We start from the raw sequence: 21,902 nt of genomic DNA, 5'->3' as shown, positions 1-21,902 counted from the left end.
GAACTTCCATATGCCACGGGTGCAGCCCTAAAAAAGAAAAAAAAAAAAAAGAGGATTTAGCTGGAAATGAAACACAAACGAATATGGGAAAATAAGGAGTTCCCGTCATGGCACAGTGGAAATGACTCTGACTAGGAACCATGAGGTTGCGGGTTCGGTCCCTGCCCTTGCTCAGTGGGTTAAGGATCTGGCGTTGCCGTGAGCTGTGATGTAGGCTGGCAGCAACAGCTCCGATTAGACCCCCTAGCCTGGGAACCTCCCTATGCCATGGGTGCAGCCCTAAAAAGACAAAAGACCAAAAAAAAATTAAAAAATAAAAAAACAAATATGGGAAAATAAAATTTAGCTTTCATTGTGTGTTTAGAATTAAGAACAGAGCTATTTCCATAGGGAGCTATATCCAGTCTCTTGGGATAGACCATGATGGAAGATAATATAAGAAAGGGAATATATATATATATATATATATATTTACTTGACCGTACTTTACTATACAGTAGAAATTGGCACAACACTGTAAATCAACTATACTTTAAACAAAAAGAACAGAGCTTTTTCATAAAGCAAGCCCCGCTTTTGGTACAAATCAACCCCAGTGCTGACTCCCACATTCCCCATCTTTTTAGACGCTGCACGCACATATGTTAACTCAAAGGAGAAAGTAGACAGACCTTCTTTAGGAGAGAAGTTTAAGAACTGATCCACTTCATGAGGCTCCAGCTTAATCTTAGGAATAATCGTCTGGCATGAGGAATCAACCTAAAGGAAGAATTTCAAACAATTTTTAAGAACCAATAAGAAACCTGAAGAAACACCCGGGGAGCTATTTGCTATCTGGGTCTATCTCCCAGGGCAGCCCTGCTTCTCCTGGGGTGGGGGTGGAGGTGGGGGGCCAGGCGGAACACAGGCTGCTCTGGGACAGAGAGGTTTTTTTGTCACTGCCTCATCACCAAATCTGGCATTCCAGGTGATGGAACTCTCAGAATTCTAAAATCAAGAATCCAGGGCCCAGGAGTGCTCTTGTGGTACAGCAGGTTAAGGATCCAACATTGTTGCTGCTGAGGCTCTGGTTACAGTTGTGGCGTGAGTTCCATCCCAGGCCTGGGAACTTCCACATGCCCAGGGCAGCGTCAAAAAAAAAAAAAAAAAAAAAAAAAATCCCAAGCAAAAAACCAAGCTAATCAAAAAGAACCCAGGGCTCATTCATCAGTGCTCTTTCTATTGCTTGGATGGTAATGTAAAGGCATTGCATCACAAAAGAGTTTGGTACAGGCTTAAAGGGTCACAGGCCTCCATCAGGGTGTCCTGGGGTAAGAATGGTGTGAAACCCGCTCCATTCATCCTCTCCAGGCTCCCTGACAATTGACAGCACCTAACCGGGAAACACTGGGTACAGGAAGAAGGAACAATTACCTGGCTCATGCATGGCTGGCGAAGAAGGCTGTGACCCTGACCTTTCTTAGTGATGTGCTTAAAAACAAACTGAACTTGGGGAGTTCCCAGGGTGGCTCAGCTGTAATGAACCCGGCCTAGTATCCCCAAGGATTCAGGTTTGATCCCTGGCCTTGCTCAGTGGGTTAAGGATCCGGCGTTGCTGTGGGCTGTGGTGTAGGCTGGCAACTGCAGTGTGGATTCCATCCCTAGTCTGGGAACTTCCTACGCCACAGGTGCGGCCCTAAAAAGACAAAAACAGACAAACAAACAAAAAACACGAACTGAACTAAAATCTCATGGAGCAAAAAGACTACTGTATGTTCCAGAAGCCCAGCCCAATAAACAGACTCAGGTGGCTGTAGACAAAGGCAGCACAGAGGTGCCCTGCCCACAGCCCTGCATCTCCTACAGCAATGGGACGGAAAGTACAGAAGGAGTGAGTAGGCAGCAGAGCTTCTCCAACGCTGCTCTGTGACCTTTTCCTGAACAGGTGACTGCTACACCTTGCTCGGAACAGATCTGACTTAAAGGAGTCCCTCTTTATAGAGTGGCCTTGAACTTAAAGTTAGGACTGGATTCCAATATCTGAAAGAAGACGGACAAGTCTCACACTGACCCACCCTCAGACACTGGAAATACCCAGAGAGAAGGTGGAGTAAAACTGAATCCTACTGGCTGCTGGCACAGAACCGAGCATGGAAGAAATTTCCGATTTCTTACATTTTCCTCGGGTAGTGCAATCAGAATTGGTAGGTGAGGGATCTCTGAATGAAGCCAAGGCCACTCCACACTGCACTAGGAAAGTAAAGTATTACACAGCCACTAGTGTTCCCTAGACACAGCACAGGAAGCCGTAAACTGCATCGTTACCATAACCACGCCCTTTCCACTGTCTTAAAATCAATTCCAGGGAGAACTGGGTTTTGTCGGGGGTTGTGTGTGTGGTTTATTTTTCAGCCACACCCACAGCATATGGATGAGTATCCCAAGCCAGGGATCAAATCCAAGCCACAGCTGCAACCTACGCCACAGCTGGGGTGATGCCAGATCCTTAACCCAGTGCATTGCAGCAGGAACTCCCAAGAACTGTTTTTTTAACATGGGTGTCTATGCCTTTTTTAAAAGTTTTGTAATAGCAATCATAGAAAAAATGAAATCATTCTTGCTACCAATTCTTCTGGACAGGGCCTTTAAAGGAAGTGTTATAATCAGTGCTCCCACTGATTAATATATCCTTGAGATATATCCATATATTTATACACACGTATGTAGTTATATATCCTTAAACATATGTAACCACCAGCTCTAGAAAAAGTTAAATGCCTTCTACTGGAGAATGAGGATTTCTGTCTTCTGATCCCATCTGTTTACATGGAAAGAAATTGTTTTACCCCAGTGTTCATCTCCAGAGGGGGTTCCTCCTTTTCCAAAGGGGTAGAGACAGCTGTGATGGTCAGCGTGACAGACGGAACAAGTCCTGAGGGTGGCTCGTCTGTGATCGGCTCTGTCTTGATGGTTGTGGATGGAAAGTCTGCAGACAGGTACCATTTCTCACTCTCTACTTCATCTAAGGGGAAAAAACAAGCACACATGTGAACATGTGAATCTGTTCAGGACACCAGGAATAAGTAAAACCAATGACCACTGGTCTTCCTTTCAAAAATAATCTGCAACAAAGAATTGTTGAGAGTAAAATAAAAAGAAATAAAATGAGGATGTGAGAGAGGAGGTACATGGATAAAGAAATGAATGGTGGAGTTCCCGTTGTGGTGCAGCAGAAACGATTCCAACTGGTATCCAAGAGGATGCAGGTTCGATCCCTGGCCTCGCTCAGTGGGTTAAGGATCCTGTGTTTCTGTGAGCTGTGACTGTGGCATAGGCCAGCAGCTGTGGCTCTGATTCAGCCCTAGCCTGGGAACTTCCATATGCTGCAGGCTCGGCCCTAAAAAGACAAAAAAAGGAAAGAAAAGAAACGAATGGCAAAGTAAGAATCTAAACCGGTATTCTCTTGAGTGTAAGTACCCTTACACAAACTCTGGAAGGATACATATAAAAGAAAGAAACTAGGCTTCCCTGGGCAGAGCAATAAGGACATTGGCTGGGTGGGCAATGGGATAGGAGGGAGAATTTCAATGTGTAGTGTTTTATACTTTTCTTGGTTTTCAAACCAAACAAATATGCTATCAATTCAAAAATAAATAAATAAGTGCAATGAAAAATAAGAAGCAAAGAAGCAGATGGCTGATCACCAGCATCTCGGGGAGGCAGGACTAGACAATGGCAGAAGGTCTCTGTCTTTCTCTCCAGTAGATGGTTATTTGTTTTCTTTTTTCTCTTCTCCCTCTGCCCTTGGTCCTTGTCTGCTTCCCCACAACCCCTGTACGCCTTACACCTGACCTAGACTTCCGGAACTGTACTTACGTCTCTAGGAAATGTCAGGGTTTGTACAGACGTCTGGGCCTTTGCCGAAATGGATGAGATACTCATCCAGAGGAAAAGGCTGCATCTTGCCAAGTCTGGTCTGGGCTTGACTCTGCCTTTCGGGGATGGCAACAGAGCCACGGCCCCTCCATCACTCAGTGGCATTCCTCTGGGAGCCTACACGGTACCCTGTACTTCTTACCACGTTATCTCAGAGGGACCTCAGCATAGCCCTGAGAAAGGAGGTAGGAGCACAGGAAAGGAAAGAGCAAGGAGGCTGCAAACAGGGGCAGAACAAGTGAAAACAAGTCGAAGGTTCCCAAAGTCACTCCTCACCTGATGCCGGTTTTACTAAAATGAGGTTAAAATGAAGCAAAGATAGGCTCCCTTGCAGTATGAAAATGCTTAATCACACACCAGGTGCTTAGTGAACTACGACCGTACACGGGAGCAAAGTCGTTCATGTTATGAATTATTTTAATTCAAGAACTGGGCTCAAGGAGTTCCTGTCATGGCTCAGTGGTTAACGAATCCAACGAGGAACCATGAGGTTGCAGGTTTGATCCCTGGCCTCGCTCAGTGGGTTAAGGATCCAGCATTGCTGTGGCTGTGGTGTAGGCCGGCGGCTACAGCTACAATGCGACCCCTAACCTGGGAACGTCCATATGCTGCAGGTGCGGCCCCAGAAAAAGGCAAAAAGACAAAAAAAACAAACAAACAAAAAAAAAAAAACTGGGCTCAAGTTTCCTTATGAAAAGGTACATCATTTGGAACTGCCAGAGGGCAGTGGAAGAGCAGGCAAGGGAGAGAAAAACTAAAGTTTGCAATTATTAAAGCTGTATTTCATAAGCAACCGCCTTCAAACACAGGAAAGGTTAGATTCACAGGCACCGAGGAAAATGATTTTCCCCAAAATCCAATTTATAATTGACTCGATTCATTATTCCAGCTCCAACGGACTTCCTGGGGTAAAATAAAGACAGGCAAGACTTCGGCTGGGTGAGGATATGCTGCTTTTAGAGCTGGTTGTGTGGAGCTGCCCGGCGCTCTGGGCTGATGGGGGAGTTCCATCATTGGAGGGGGGTGTGCCACGTCCTGGCCGAGTGGGAGGTGCGGGAGACAAGGGGCCTTTTGAGGCAGCCAGAGGATGGAGGCCACACTGTAACTGACGCAGAATCCTGCTGGCCCGATGGGTGCCCCAGCTCAGCTTGGGGATGAGAAGCCAAAGACGTTTCTAACGCTGCTCCCAAAAGGAGCTTAGGAATGAGACGTCTCCGTCAGCTGCAAGGAAGACACACTCAGGACATATGTGGGGAGAGACAGAGGGAGAATCCAGCCCACACTTTCTCTATCCCGCAGTGATGTGTTGCTGCCTCTGCCTTGTCATGTCAACACTTACAGCCTGTCCACACTGAGCAATATTTATTCCCAGCAGAGGCTGGAAGAGAGATAGTAAGATGAACCATAGCCTCGGTATGTATTAAAATTAACTGTGAGAGGCATCCCCTGAGGAAACGGTCACATGCAATTACCAGGAAATGGTAAGGCCAGATTCCCTGGCTGTGCAGTTATGATTACTGTGATGAAACTGAATTCACAAGGCACAAAAGAAAGGGCAAAAACATTTGCAGCAACTTGGATGGACCTAGAGATTATCATACTGAGTGAAGGAAGTCAGACAAAGAAAGACAAGTATCTATGTGGAATCTAATGATGTAAAGGAATTTATTTGTAAAACAGAAACAAACACAGATTTCTTTATGGTAATCTTATGGTGACCACAGGGGAAACTGTGGGGAGGAGGGAAGAATTAGAAGAATAGTAATAATATATACTTACTACTCTATAAAATAGATAGTTAATAAGAACCTACTACTTACTACTCTATAAAATAGATAATTAATAAGAACCTACTATACAGCATAGGGAAATCTACTCAATAGTTTGTAATAACCTACACGGGAAAAAAGAATGGATGTATGTATATGCATAACTGTTTCACTTTGCTGTATACCTGAAATGAACACAACATTGAAGGGAACTAGACTTCAACAAAATTTTTAAAGACAAAAATAAATACAAAAAGCAAATACAAAATTACAAGACAAAATGAAGTCAGATAATGAAATCAACTCTATAGGTAATGAAATCAACTCTTCCAATCTAGCTAAGCCATTCTCAAAGTACACACATTCATAAAATAAGTGAAGATAGCATATATATATATATACATATATATATATATATATATATATATAAACACGCACACACATATATGTCTGTTTAGGGCCACATCCATGGCATATGGAGGTTCTCAGGCTAGGGGTCAAATCAGAGATATAGCCACTAGCCTACACTACAGCCACAGCAATGCCAGATCTGAGCCATGTCTGCAACCTACACCACAGCTCACGGCATCACCGGATCCTTAACCTGCTGAGCAAAGTCAGGGATCAAACCTGAGTCCTCATGGAAGCTAGTCAGATTCGTTTCTGCTGAGCCACCAAGGGAACTCCAGTTTATATTCTTAGTGTATATTCTTAATATGTCCTCTACACCTTTTTTAAATGTTTTAATATAATCTTTGCTGTATCAGAGTTGAAGACTGAAGGACAAATGATACTATGGAACAAAATCTCCTCTCTCAAAGACAACTGAATTCTTCCAAGAGAGAAGCCCAAGGAAGCTGCCTCTTCTCCCAGAGCCCTTTTGAGGACAAACAACGGATGCTGCCTTCAAGTCTCCACTTCAACACAGCAATTGACTACCCTACCTTGAAAAACGCTTTTTTTCCATTAGAAAGAAGTTTAAGGCCATCAAGAACAGATGCATCACTTTATAGATGAGGAAACTGACACGCAGGTCTGGATCACACAGCAAAGGCGCAGCAGGACCAGTCGCCTGATCAGTATTCTATCCATTACAGAAACAACTAAACACATAGACAAAGATTGGGGAACAAATATTCTCACTGCAGCATTGTTTACAATTACAAAACACTGAAAGTAACCAAAACAATAAAAAGGAAGGGCAAGGTGAAAGAATTTAGGGCACATTGCTACAACAGAAATATTATGTAGCGAATAGGGCTCCATGTTAAATAAAGCCTTTTTAATACCAAAGCAAAGATTTATGATAGAATATTAAGGGGAAAACTTGGGTGTGAATTTATGTGCTATTAATGAAGAAAATGATAGAAAAAAAGCCTAAAAGAAAATATGCCAACAACTATAAATGTAATAAAAGTCATTGAGTAAAAAAAAAAAAACCTGATTACACAGGGAGCTAACTATACCTAGTCATTTATGATTGAACATGATAATGTGAGAAAAAGAATGTATATATATGTGTGACTGGGTCACTTTGCTGTACAGTAAAAATTAACAGAACACTATGAACCAACTATAATGGAAAAAATTAAAATCATAAAAAAAAAATAACCAGTCCCAAAATTAATTTTAGAAAAGGAAAATATGCCAAAATAGTAAAAATATCTCTGGAGAGTAATTCAGAACATGAGTAACTTTTTTCCCCCCAATTTTATATTATTTCTAAGTTTCCTCTATAGGAATATATTGTCCCCAAATGATGACACGTGGACACGGCCTGCTTGCCAGCATCACTTTATGCCTCATTACGGTAATTATCAGATAGAAGACTTGGTGGGTCAAGGGGCCCATTCAGAGTCCCTCAACTTAACAAGCATCAATGAATACCTTAATACACGCATAAGGTGCATAACTGGCTCCAGTTCTTCATTCGTCCCTCTAACCATGCCCTTTGCCAGGTAACTTTGCAGTGCCCGCCCACTGTGGACAGATTCCCTGCCCTGGGACTGGCCACCTGATTTGCTTTGGCCAAAAGGATGTTGGCTTAATACATGGAGAGTCTTGAAAGGCACTTGCACACCTGGACTTACACACTTGTACTTCTGCCATCACCTTGAGAAGGATGTGTCAGGACAATCTACTGATCCCAGGAGCAGGACACACAGAAAACAGAGTTGCCCCCAGATAAGCCTGGCCAAGATCAGCCAACTCTCAGCCTCAGACACGTGAGTGAATCCAGCCCAAACCAGCAAAATCACTCAGCTTCCCTCACCCACCCCCCACCCCTAAATCGGCCAACCTCCAGCCAAGGCGGAGACACAGGAACTATAATAATACATGACTGTCTTTAAAGCTAATGAGTTTGGGGGTGGTTTGTCACATAGAAATACAGCTGGCTGATACGATACAGCTGAATACACATACAAGAAATGAAATCCACTACATCAGAACCTATGGCCACAAAGTAACCGCAGCTTGCACCCATAATAATTCTTCTAAACCAACCACTGTGAATCATATGAACCAATATTTGTAGATTGATTTCATCTACCAATTACATCATAAAATGAATGACTTCAGATGGAGAAAGTCGGCCAGTAAGAAGTCTGGTGAGAAAAACATCCTAGTGATGGTTGAAATTAGAGAAAAGACGCTCCTGTACAGCACAGGGAACTATATCCAATCTCTTGTGATAGAACATGATGGAAGACAATTTGAGAAAAAGAATGTATATAAATGTATGACTGGGTGGGTGACTTTGTTGCACAGCAGAAATTAGCACAACACTGTAAATCAACTATAGTAAACAATAAAATTATTTTATTTAAAAAAAGAAATTAGAGAAAAGTTTTCATTCTGAACTACTAGGTGTTGGCTTGTCCTCTGTCCCTCAATGGGAAGAAATATCAAGTCAGAGAAAACAAAGTGACGAATGTAGCTTCTGAGGTAGGGGGTTAACAAAGGATAAAGTAAGGGGATCAGGAGAATGTGTATTACAGTCTTTCCACACAATCTGATGTTTGCAGTTTTGTTTCACTGGCAAAAGATCAGAAAGGTGCCATGGCTTAGAATTTAGATGTTTGAGTCATTGGCTAAATACAAAAAACAAGAGCCAGTACACACTCTATACACCCTCAGATTTCTAAAACTTAAAACTCAGATATTGAGTGAAAAAACTTCTTTTCCTAAATTATGTTTCTATACCTTTTAAGCTTCACTTCAAAGGAAAGCATCACCCAATAAGGTCGGTAGGGTATACCATGGGGAGTAAGAAGCACAACTTCCGTACCATCCGATTGTATTTAAATAGCTTCCTATCAAAGGTCAAACTCGGCTGGCAAATTTCCTCAGCATCACCACTTCGCTGGCAGCAAAAAAATAAAAACAAGCCACTGTCTCGTGGTGATGAGTCCTTCATATCCAAGGACGAAATGGAGCAGCTATGAGCAATGTGCCGAGATGCTAAATGCCGAGATTACCAAGAAAGCAGCTTGAAAGAAAGAAAGAAAGAAAGAAAGAAAGAAAGAAAGAAAGAGCCAATGTAGAGGCAACACCAAAATGTTGATCCTCAATCATTTCCCTGTGTACCACATAACAACTGCATTGAATAGACACTAATTCCTGGGGAGGAAAAAAAAGAGATTAAATGCTAAAAGTGGAGGTAGGCCGTACCTTTACAAATATGCTGTGTGTGTTATAGATAGAGATACAGATAGACACATATACACATTTACAAATGTACATATATCCTTAAAAAGAGAGATCACATGGGGCAAATACAGCTTACATAATACACATACACATATAGCCATTTGCTGTTTATATAATAAATAAATAAAGTGAAAAGGAAATTTTTGTCAGTTAAATAAGTAGTTAAATAAGTATGCCTCATCTAAATCCTTCAGCCTTTGATAACTGTGTTTGCCCTTTGAGATTTGTCAAAGCAGTTGGCAAATCTTGACCAATTTTTTTTTTCTTTTTGTCTTTTTGTCTTTTAGGGCTGCACCCGAGGTATATGGAGGTTCCCAGGCTAGGGGTCCAATAGGGGCTGTAGCCGTCAGCCTACGCCAGAGCCACAGCAACTAGGGATCTGAGCCACGTCTGCGACCTACACCACAGCTCACGGCAATGCCGGATCCTTAACCCACTGAGCGAGGTCAGGGATCGAACCCGTGTGTTCATGGATGCTAGTCAGGTTCACTAACCACTGAGCCATGAAGGGAACTCATTGACTGATTTTTAATATAAATATCTCTTAAAGGAAAATGCTAAGGCTGACTTCTGGAGGCCAGGAGAGGGACAGGGAGTTCAGCTGAATGTGTCAGACTCATATGAAGCTAGAGTCCACTGCATGTTCAGATGGAAGTTAGATGCCTGTCTGCCTGGGATCCTCTCCCCAAATGCCTTAACCCTGAAATAACCTCCAGTTGTGAGTGGCATGAAGAGGTGTTGAAAAAAGTAAAAATAGCAAACACTTAACTATGAGTGCTTCCTATGTGCTAAGCATTGATCTAAGGGCTTTACATGTGTGTTAACTGATTTAATCCTAAGAGAGTGACCTTGTAAGGCCTGCCGTACTGTGACCCTCAGTATATAGACGAGGCCACGAGCTTAGCTCCCTCAACCTAAGTTCCTTGGCTGGTCCATGGCCGACCTGAAGTTCACTCAGGCAGACCAGCTCCATAGCCCCTGCCCTTGGCCCCTCTAACATCCTGCTTTTCAAGAGATCAATGATGAAATACATTTCTAGCCAAAGGTGATTATTCTTCAATTAACGTTGTTATGAGCCCATAACTAGCCACAACAAGAGATACAATATTAGTTCTTTCTATACATCTAGTTTATATACACTCCCAATCCAATATTCTTGAAGTGAAGAATATCAGTTTAAGATCAGCCAGGAGTTCCCCTGTGGCACAGTGGGCTAAGGATCCAGAGTTGTTACTGCAGTGGCTCAGGTCCCTGCTGTGGCATGCTTTCAATCCTTGGTCTGGGAACTTTCATATGCTGCAGGTGTAGCTAAAAAACAAACAAACAAACAAAACAAAACAAAAAGACCAGCCAATAGCAGCTAAAATGTTTTGAGAGCTCACTGTGCCAGGTACCATTTCAGATGTCTTCTTGTATTTAGACAGTTTTCTGTGATCAGCGTGAGCTCTCTCAGTTAACTCCTTCACTTCGCGCTCCTTCTGTGCCTGGATGGACAACTTCTTCCACTTACTCCAGTTGTTCATATTGTGGTCAGTTGGTAAACCAGAAATTTAATTATATGATAATCTTCACATGGCCACAATAATCAGAGCTACTATTTACCGAGTGCTTACTAATTGCCAGGCACTACTGTAAACACTTAACACCTATTAACTCATTGAATCCCTACCATAGCAGGATAGGGTTAAGTAGTAGTATTGTGTCCCATTTTGAAGATCGGGAAAGAAACCCAAGAGTCGAGCCACTTGCCCAAGATCACACCATTAGTAAGTGGCAGAGCCCAGATTCCAATTCAGGCAAACTGACTCCAGAGGTGAATCGTTGTGCTCTGTCCATATTCTACATCTGGCATCTCAGGTCCTCCTGTAGGATACTGTGTTTAGAGTATGCATTAAATCAATATCCAAGGAGCAGAAGCCTGATTTCAAAAGATTTACTTAGTAGGCACACGCAAAAAAACCTCTCACTTTTTTTCTTCATCAATATTATGACTCTTACTCATGAATATGTAGAGTAAATCCAATGCAAGATAGCCATAAACATTGCTTTCTTTTCTTCTTTTTTTTTTGTCTTTTTGCCTTTCCTAGGGCCACACCAGCGGCATATGGAGGTTCGCAGGCTAGGGGTTGAATCGGAGCTGGAGCCGTCGGCCTACGCCACAGCCACAGCAACGTGGGATCTGAGCTGCACCTGCGACCTACACCACAGCTCGTGGCAAAGCCAGATCCTTAACTCACTGAGCAAGGCCAGGGATCGAACCCACAACCTCATGGTTCCTAGTCGGATTCGTTAACCACTGAGCCACGACGGGAACTCCAACAGTGCTTTCTTATACTGTTGTAGCACTGCAATGGCCAGGCAAACAAAGAAGTCATTATTTCACTTTAAAAGGGGAGAAAGCATCATTGTTTTCTTTACCTATTAAAAAAAGAAAATAGAAGATAATCTTGAAAGAATGATGAGCGGCAAAAAAGCACACACACCCCCCCCCCCCAAGCTCAGGCTTCAGACTCGACAGGAAGACAGTTCCTCGGCTTGTCCACCCCAACTAAATCAGGGTCTTCCTGGGGCCCATCCATGTCAGGGGACCCAGTTACTCTCTGTAGGAAGATGATGGACACAGCTGCCTTTTTTTCTCCTGGAATCTAGCCCTCTAAGACAGCGCTGACCACGCTCTTGTCAGGAGCTCTAATCAAATGTGATGAAGATACAGCCGTTTATCATCTCTCTGTGACTTTCTTTCCCAGGCCTTGGAACATTTCAACATCAAGATGCCTTTTCTATCACTGCACACAGGAGACCTAAGTCACCCCGACGCATTTCCGCCCGATGGTGTGTGTGCCAACTCTGCTCTACATCTCCTCTAATCCTTTCAAATTCCATTTTCAGAGTCCCCGTCATGGTTCAGCTGTTAACAAACCCAACTAGTATCCATGAAGATGTGGGTTCCATCCCTGGCCTCGTTCAGTGGGTTAAGCATCTGGCATTGCCATTGTGTAGGTTGCAGATGTGACTCGGATCCCCAGTTGCTGTGGCTGTGGTGTAAGCTGGCAGCTGCAGCTCCGATTGGACTCCTAGCCTGGGAACCTCCCTATGCCGCGGGTGTGGCCTTAAAAAGACAGAAAAAAGAAATCCATTTTCCCTTTGTCATGGATGGTAGATACCTTCCCACTTCTCCCTGCATCGCCATATCCATGCATACCTTCCCTGCTCTGGCATCGTCAGCCATGAGACATCTTTTTCTTCTTCGAGTCTCCCTTAAAACACCCTCCCACTTTCCTGAGGTCCTGTTCCCCATCAAACACTGGAGTCTGTGACTTCCGCTTAGCTACCTCATACCAGCAGCATCTGCTCATCTTTCGCTTGCAGACTCTTGTTGTCCCTCCTACCTGTGAAGTGCCATAATTTAGGGATCCACAGTAAGCCAGCGTCCCCAGCCACCCCTTGCCCTGCTAGCTCTAGAAGTCTAACCAGGCAAACCAGAAGGAAGATGATTATTATTTAGGTTCTGGCCCCACCCTCCATAGACCCAGAAGAGCCACAGTGATAGGCCTTTATTCCACCCTGGCGCCAAGAGATCAGTCCTGTATTAGTATATTTTATGCTGAGTCTGTTGGCATTTTACGTATTTTCTAACTTGGTTCTTGATATCATCTTGGAGGAGAGAGGCTGTGTCTAGTTCTCTCTGAACAACCTTTGTCCAGCACTAATTTTCTTGTTTAGGAAGAAGACTGAAATTAAGGAACAAAGCAAATGAATACCTAGCATTTTGATTTTCTTTCAAAGGAACACGACCAAATTAGAGTAACTCATAGATAACTTCCAGGCGGCGAGTGCAAAACTTGGTCATTCAAATATAAGCTTTTTATTTCTCAATCAAAGCATAAAATGTCCACAAACATTCTGCATGGATGATTCTGCTTATCTCTTCAAACCTCTTCATTGTTTTTTGTTTGTTTGTTTTTTAAAGAAAAGAATAACCTGCTTAGCAGCCTTAATCATGGGGAGAAATGAACAAGCTGGCTGTAGGATGTCTTTCTGGTGGTTTTGAAGGCCGAGCCCACATTCCTGGGACTGCTCCTGTGGTTGCCGAACTACGTGAAGTTCTTTAGCTCAAGAGTTTCAGAGCTAAGGTCAAATACAGCCCTGAGGATAGATGACTCCTATGTGATCTTAGACCAGTGTATCTCAACCTTTTTATGGTCACAGACTCCTTTGAGGATCTTTAAAAAGTTATAAATGTTCTTAGCAGAAAACCGACCAATGTTGACAGCCCAAAATTTTGAATACAATTTTAAAGGTCTAGAGTCCATCTGAAGAGCATGATAGAGTAACAGGATAAAACCTACATTTGCCCCATATAGTTGGCCTAGAGTTCAAGGTAGGAGGAAGAGGGAAAAGAAAGAGTTAGCAAGGAGGAGTTCCCATTGTGGCGCAGTGGAAACGAATCCGACCAGTGACCAAGAAGTTGTGGGTTCAAACCCTGGCCTCAGTCAGCAGGTTAGGGATCTGGCATTGCCATGAGCTGTGGTGTAGGTGTTGCTGTGGATGTGGAGTGGGCCAGCAGCTGTAGCTCCAATTCGACCCCTAGCCTGGGAACTTCCATATGCTGTGGGTGTGGTCCTAAAAAAAAAAAAGCTAGCAGGGAGACAACAGGAAGTAAAAAGGGAAAGAAAGAAGGGTGACGATGGGAGAGAGAAGAGGAGAGGAAAAAGGGAGAGAAAGAAAAAGAAAAATCCTAATAAACTGAGAGAGAGAATCTCTGCTTGAACTGTTTATCTTATCACTTTGTTTTCAGGCTGGGAAGCAGTTACAGAAGAACTGCATTTAATCTCAGAAAACTGTACAGGAAGACTGGAATCAGTGGCTTTCCGATGTATAACAAAATACTATCCATCTATAGAAACAAAGATTCCTAGCTTTGCTGAAGCTGTTTTCACAATGCAAAAGATGAAGAATACTAAATCCAATGCCAACAACAATTTTTAAAATTTTTGCAGAAGAGAATTGCTTTGTCAGGCAAAGGGGGGCCACCGCAGGCCAATGCCCTCAAGATTGTGTATCCCTCCAAACCGCAATATTTAAATTCTGCTTATTCACCTAAAGAATGATCATCCTTCTCAATCAGGGAGGCAATCTGCTTATCAGAGCACCGACTCCACAGGGATCTTGGCGAATTAATCCTCCCTTAAAGCGGATGCAATATGGGGGTAAAAGGGATCAGATAATTCTGTTCTCAAACGTTTGCCTATCCACAGAAAATTCTGAAAAACAACTGAGGCCAGACCCTAGACAAAGCTTTCCTGGGCAAGTTCGCCCTCCACTCACGCACACTGCCCAGCTGTGCTTTCACATCCCAACAGTTACTACCCATGTTTGTTATCACCTACTTCTGTAAGTGCCTTGGCTGGCACTGGAAGCTTTTACTCAGAGGAAAATTGGTACTTAACGAAGATGAACTGTGGATCCCAAACTCTTTGCCAACTATATCTGACCCACTGCACCTATTCCCAGCAAATTACAAGCCTGGACTATTGCAATGTTGACTTAAACAAATGCACAGCTTAAAAGTTGAGAGTTCTCTTTTATTCGGCAGACTTCCTGAGGACTTAAGTCCCAGGGGCTGCCTCTCCGCTCTGAAGATCTGCTCTGAAGAGGTGGCGGGCAGGAAGGATATATAGGAGTTTTTGCAACAAAAACTGAGTGGTCAGAACCTCAAAAGATGACTTTAATTAAAGAAAACCAGACATCTCAAGTTGATGAATGCAGTCCTTTTCAAGTTATGGGAAGATGCAAGAGTTTGAGCTCACTGAAATCTTCCCCTTGATAAGCACCTTAACTATCTATGGCCAGCATCCTGCTTTTCCCATCCTGAATCCCCTCAGGGTGTGCAGCTTGAGGGCCACAACATCTTTCGGTTCCTGATATGGCAAATGAAATTCTTTGTCCTTGAGACCCCGTCTGGCTCAGTGGTTAACGAACCAGACTAGGATCCATGAGAACTCGGTTCAATCCTTGGCCTCACTCAGTGGGTTAAGGATCTGGCATTGCTATGAGCTGTGGTGTAGGTCACAGACGCAGCTCACATTTGGCATTGCTGTGGCTGTGGCATAGGCTGCAGCTATAGCTTTGATTCAACCCCTAGCCTGAGAACCTCCATATGCCACAGGTGCAGCCCTAAAAAGACAAATAAATAAATAAATTCTTTGTCCACAGCAGTACGGACCTCTAAACAGGGGGTCAGATGGGAGAACAGAATGGTGTGTGCTTTGGTCTAAGGATATGGAAAGCCTTCCTAGAAAAGAATGACTGATTATTCCTCCCCCCACTAAGCCATTACCATAGATGGTGTCTACAAGTTCCTTTATGTTGCGTTTATACACCGATTAGCATTAAACAGCAAAGAAGTAGGGGAGTTCCCTGTCGTGGCTCAGTGGTTAATGAATCCAACTAGGAACCATGAGGTTGAGGGTTCGATCCCCGGCCTTGCTCAGTGGGTTAAGGACCCAGTGTTGCCATGAACTGTGGTATAGGTGGCAGCTTGGATCCCGCGTTGCTGTGGCTGTGGCGTAGACCAGCACCTACAGCTCCAATTAGACCCCTAGCCTGGGAACCTTCATATGCGGCAGGAGCAGCCCTAGAAAAGGCAAAAAGACAAAATAATAACAATAATAATAATAATAATAATAAAGCGAAGAAGTAGCATTACCAAGAGAAGGTACCCTGAACTTTTGGAGAGCTGCTTATTTGCAATCATTTCACTTGGGATCTTGTTTTAGAATCCATGTCCCAGCCCTCTACCCACTATATGCTTCCCTCCAACCATCACCACTGATTCAACTCTACTCGCTTCAGTGCCCAAATGAAATTCTGCCTCTTTCCTGTAACTTTTCCTGTGCTCGGCACTGGATATACGCTCTCTCTTCTGAGCTTCTGCAGTTTCATTTCCTCTTGGGACACTGCCCATCTTCGGTCTGATGAAGTATTGGGGCACATGACATTTCCACTACACTCTGAGGCCATGTCTAAGTTTTAAAAATATCTCACACGTATCGAGGGCAGTGCTTGACACATAGTAGGTGTTGGACAAACAGACAGAATTGAAGGGAAAAGTTGCCCACATTGTTTAGGCCAACCCTCACCTGGGTATTCTAGAACCAAGGCTGCTGAGCAGGTGACTGACTCCACAGATGATAAGTGTCTGAATACAGTGCAAGTGTTGCTACAGTGTCTTCACACCCCTGACACAGGGCCTTTGCACCTACTGTTTCCTCTGCCTAGAAGCCTCTTCCTGAAACACACACCTACTTCTTTTTCTCATCTGCTGATATTCACTCAAAAGTCACCTTCCAAAAAGACGCCTTCCCTGTCTATCCTCTTTAACAGCTCAACTTGCCTGCTGCTATGGTTTGAATGTTTGGTCTTCCCCAAATTCATATGTTGAAATCCTAATGCCCAAAGTGATGGTAATAGGAGGCTGAGCCTTTGGCAGGTAATCAGGTCATGAGGGTGAAGCCCTCTGTCATGAAATTAGTGCAATTATAAAAGAGACCCCAGAGGGCTCCCCAGCACCTTCTGCCACGTGAGGACACAGAAGTGTGCAACCAGAGAGGCTCACCCCCAACCACGCGGGCACCCTGAGCTCAGACTTCCAAACTCCAGAGCTGTGAGCAACAGATTTCTGTTTATAAGCCACCCAGTCTGTGGTATTTTGCTGTGGCAATTTGAATGGACTGACACACTCCCTTCCCCCCAATACCTCCTATTCTTGTTTCTGATTTATTTTTCTGTATAACATTGATCACTATATATCTAACTTCTTTAGTTTTATTTTATTACTTTTATTTTTAGGGACACACCTGTGGCATATGGAAGTTCCCAGGCTAGGGGTCAAATCAGAGCTGCAGCTGCTGGCCTACACTCCAGCTACAGCAACAGGGAATCAGAGCCAAATCTGTGACCTATGCCACAGTTCACAGCAAGGTCGGATCCTTAACCTCCTGAGCAGGGCCACAGACTGAACCCGCATCCTCATGGATACTAGTTGGATTCATTACCGCCGAGCCACAAAGGGGAACTTAAATATTTTTCTTATTTTCTATTCCCCACTACCACCCACATCCTATAAACCCCACAAAGTAGAGATCTTTATAAATTATGTTCAATGCTTAGAAGAGTCCCTGGTAGATTAAGCACAGGTAGGTACTCAGTAAATAGCTAAGGAATATATTTTTTAAATGAATCACAAAGCATTTATAAAACACTTATCTCTAATCAGCACTCTGCTTGATACTGTACAAGACAATTGCTATAAGCCAGGAAGAGCAACCTGATCAAACACCTGCATCTCAGTGTGTCTGCACAGTGATGGAGCAAAGCATGGGAGAGCAGAGCAGGTGTCTCCCATGATGCATCACCGAAGGTGAGGAATATATTTAAAAAATACATTACATAGCTATTTACTGAGCACCTATCTTGCGCTTAATCTACTAGGGACTCTTTTAAGCGCTGAACATGATTTATAAGGATCTCTGCTTCATGGAGTTTATAGGATGTAGGGTGGGGGTGGGAGAAATAGACAATAAGAAAAAACAGAAAAATAGGAGTTCCCGTTATGGCTCAGCACTAAGGAACCTGACTAGTATGCTTCATTCAGTCTTCTGGACCTTGTTTAACAACTCGAGAGCCTCTAAGGGAGTGAATGGCTATACCGTAAGGCATTGATAGTATGTGATGAAGGAGTTCAGACACGGAAGAAGCCGCTTTACAGACATCACTGTAAAGAGGGGTGTGATGGTCTGCTTCCAAGACATCTTCCTAGAGATCTTGTTTTTCTGACGTTCCCATCTTTGTATGGTCCCCAGATACAAGGACGCAAGACTCCCCTAAGTGAGGGACAGAGGAACTTGCAGAGCTGGGTCAGAAAAAGTTTCTCAGCTCCTGCCTTGGCCTCTTGGTTCCCTCCCACTTTGGAAAGCAGCTGCCATGCTACAGTGATCCTCAAGCAGCCCCATGGAGTGGCCCACGTGGAGAAGAACCAATTCACCAGCATCAACTTGCCAGCACAGAAGTAGATCTTCTGATCCAGGAAAAGTCTTCAGATAACTGTAGCCTCAGCCGACGTCCGATTTCAACCTCATGAGAGAGCCTGAATCACATGCACAATGCATTTCGCCTGCCATATCAGCAAACAAAGGATATTGACACTACAGCCACCCCGGATGGTGAGCCCCGAGGAAGCCCAGGATGGAGACAAATAGACTGCCCGCCACCAAGCAGTCAGCCGCTGCAGCCACCCCCAGTGGTGCACTGAGGGGATTCGGGATGGGAAAGATCAGGATACTGGCCCTAGACTGTTAAGGGGCACATCAAAGGAAGGACTTCAATGAGCCCAGACTGTTGCATCTTCCCAAACCTAGAAAAGCTCTAAATTCATCAGTTTGAGATGTCTGGATTTCTTTCCTTTCCTTTTCTTTTCTTTTTCTTTTCTTTTCTTTTCTTTTCTTTTCTTTTCTTTTCTTTTCTTTTCTCTTCTCTTCTCTTCTCTTCTCTTCTCTTCTCTTCTTCTTTCTTTCTTTCTTTCTTTCTTTCTTTCTTTCTTTCTTTCTTTCTTTCTTTCTTCTTTCTTTCTCTATTTTAGGGCCACACCCATGGCACATGGAGGTTCCCTGGCTAGGGGTTGAATCGGAGCCACAGCTGCTAGCCTGCACCATAGCCACAGCAAAGCAACATGGAATCCAAGCTGCGTCTGTGACCTACACCACAGCTCATGCCAACATCGGATCCTTAACCCAGTGAGTGAGGCCAGGGATTGAACCCACATCCTCATGGATTCTAGTTGGATTCATTAACTGCTGAGCCATGAAGGGAACACCCTGGTTTTCTTTAATTAACAGTGATCTTTTGATGTTCTGACTGCCTATGTTTCTTTGCAAAAACTCCTATCCATGCTGGCTTCTCCCTTACCTCCGCAGAGCAGTCTGGGCCATCTGAGAGGCTGCCTCAGGGCTCAAGTCTGCAGAAAGTCTGCCAAATAAAACATAATTCTCAACTATCAGGTTGTGCTTTTTCTTTTTTTTCAGTCGACAACCAGAACCATCTAAATGAGACAGTCCTGAATTCCTGATCCACAAAAATCATGAAAGGTAATGAATGATTACAATTGTTTTAAGCCATGAATTTTGGGAGATCTGTTACACAGCAATAGATAACTAGTACAAGAGGTATTAGAAATGACTTTCACAAGGGAAGCAGGGCTTGAAAGAGAGGCATCAAAGGAATGGTAGGAGTGACATAGGCAAAGCAGTAAAGAGAGTATGGAGAAAAGCATAAGCAAAGGCAGATACAAATCTTAAACAGAAACTTTATCCACACAGAACCTCAGGACTGGAAGAAGTCTTAAAGGACACTTAGTTCACCCTTTCAGCTGGTGCTTGAGTCCACTCTAAAAATTAAAAAAAAAAAAAAAAAAAAAAAAAAAAAAAAAAAAAAAAAAAAACTAAGGCAGGGATTGCATGCATTTATCTAAGTAAAACCCAGAAGAAGGCGGACTCCCTAGAGTTGTCCTCCATGTAATGATAAAATGGGGAGCATGTATAACAGAAAGCATATTTCTGCATTTGAACTGAGGTCATTCCTGGAAGGGATCTAATAAGAAATTGAGGGGAAGAAAGATGGCAAGCAAGATGGGGGAGGAAAAAGACAAAAAGGTGGAGGAGCAGAAGAAACAGAAAAGGAGAAAGAGGAAAAGAAGGAGCTCAGGAAGAAAAGCAACAACAATTCCACAACCACAGAAGCAGAGGGAGGAGCAAGGACAGAAGGAGGAGACACTGATCCACTGAAATGCCACGTGGCGGGCGCTGTCTTAAGTTCTTCACACACATCGTCTCATTTTACTCTCATAGTAACTCCACATCCTCAAAGTTATTTTCCTTCTATTTCCTCCCTTCTTTCCCAGGAGACTTCCCCTCACCCTGTTCTCCTGATCTGAGGGAGAGAAAGTAGACAAACCACAGAGAAGAAGGACTAAAGCATCCAGCATCTAACCTCTTGTTAGGAAAAATCTGAGATGATAGTTAAGGCTCTAGCAGGGTCCAGGCAAGAAAGATCTGGGGCCTTCCCCTCACTGAGGACATAAGGCCAGATGGCCTGGGCTGCTGGTCAGTGTACCTCTATTCAAAGGAAGAGTGGATCTGAGAAGGGAAAGAAAAAGCCTGCAGCATCTTCTGTCCCAGGATGTGCAGTTTTACTGATGCCGGAGTTGACTCTTTTAGAAACCAGCAGTAGATCTAAGAACCCAATGGGAGGAGAGATTTCCTCACAAGGCTCTCGGCCCATTTGAGAAGCAGATAGGGCATTTGCCTTCAACCCAGAGGAAGCAGGGGGGAACCTGTTCTGTAAGGAGCTGCTCCAAAGCTGCTGCCATATCAACAGCAGTATGGGGGGAGGGGGACATCCAGGTCAAGCCTGAGGAGACTGAGTCCGTGACCATTCCCCCCTCTGCCATCCTCCTGGGAGAAAGAGTAAAAGAGAATATATTACTCAAGATACTGAAATAGCTGGTTAGACTTCCAGGAAAATGACAACACAGACCATTAAATTTTAAAAGTATACCTACAGTTTATGCCAATTAAAGGCCTATGGAGTAATGGTCAAACCATCCTAACACCTCGGAGGCCAGGAAAACTAGACTCAGCAAATATCAGTGGGGGGGGGGGAGGGAGGGATGGGTGTGGGGGGGCGGTTAGGGGCAATAGACGCAAACTATTATATTTAGGAAGGATAAGTAATGAGGTTCTACTGCATAGCACAGGGAACTCTATCCAATCTCCTGGGATAGATTAGGATGGAAAATAATATAAAAAATGAATATGTGTGCATATGTGTGTGTGTGTGTGTGTGTGTGTGTGTCAGAGTCGCTTTGCTGTACAGCAGAGATTGGCAAAACATTGTATGTCAACTATACTTCAATAAAAAACAAATTTAGGAGTTCCCGTCGTGGCGCAGTGGTTAACGAATCCGACTAGGAACCATGAGGTTGCGGGTTCGGTCCCTGCCCTTGCTCAGTGGGTTAACGATCCGGCGTTGCCGTGAGCTGTGGTGTAGGTTGCAGACGCGGCTCGGATCCCGCGTTGCTGTGGCTCTGGCGTAGGCCGGTGGCTACAGCTCCGATTCGACCCCTAGCCTGGGAACCTCCATATGCCGCGGGAGCGGCCCAGAAATAGCAACAATAACAACAACAACGACAACAAAAAAGACAAAAGACAAAAAAAAAAAAAAAAACAAAAAAAAAAAACAAATTTAAAAGAAGCACCTAATACCAATGGCGTTGATAATGAGCATGAAGTTGGTAATCAATAAGAAAGCCTAGGTACAGTGGGAAAATAATAAAAAAAAAAAAAAAAAAAAGAAAGCCTAGGAATGCTCACTAAGATCAAGATACAGGATCAACGAAACACACTGAAAATGGGTAAGGAGGATGCTCAAGAAGTTTTTATGGAGAACAGT

At 43.7% G+C, this 21,902-nt stretch overlaps 1 protein-coding gene across 1 annotated transcript in view; it reads right to left on the bottom strand.

The window, feature by feature from the left end:
• CREB3L2 (cAMP responsive element binding protein 3 like 2) overlaps nt 1-21,902 on the bottom strand; it is a 133,092-nt gene that overhangs the window by 34,337 nt on the left and 76,853 nt on the right. Inside the window, exons 3-4 of the mRNA XM_003134635.5 lie at nt 2,826-3,001; nt 672-759 (exon numbers count right to left, since the gene is read on the bottom strand). Of these exons, the coding sequence (XP_003134683.1) occupies nt 672-759; nt 2,826-3,001 (264 nt within the window). The remainder of the gene's footprint in view (nt 1-671; nt 760-2,825; nt 3,002-21,902) is intronic.

The sequence above is a fragment of the Sus scrofa genome, chromosome 18, assembly GCF_054392235.1.
Source record: "Sus scrofa isolate SSC_HxYL_T2T_F1_AM1 chromosome 18, Sscrofa_HxYL_maternal_Yorkshire_Landrace_v2.0, whole genome shotgun sequence".
Lineage (NCBI taxonomy): Eukaryota > Metazoa > Chordata > Mammalia > Artiodactyla > Suidae > Sus > Sus scrofa.
This window is presented reverse-complemented; position numbering and strand designations above follow the sequence as displayed.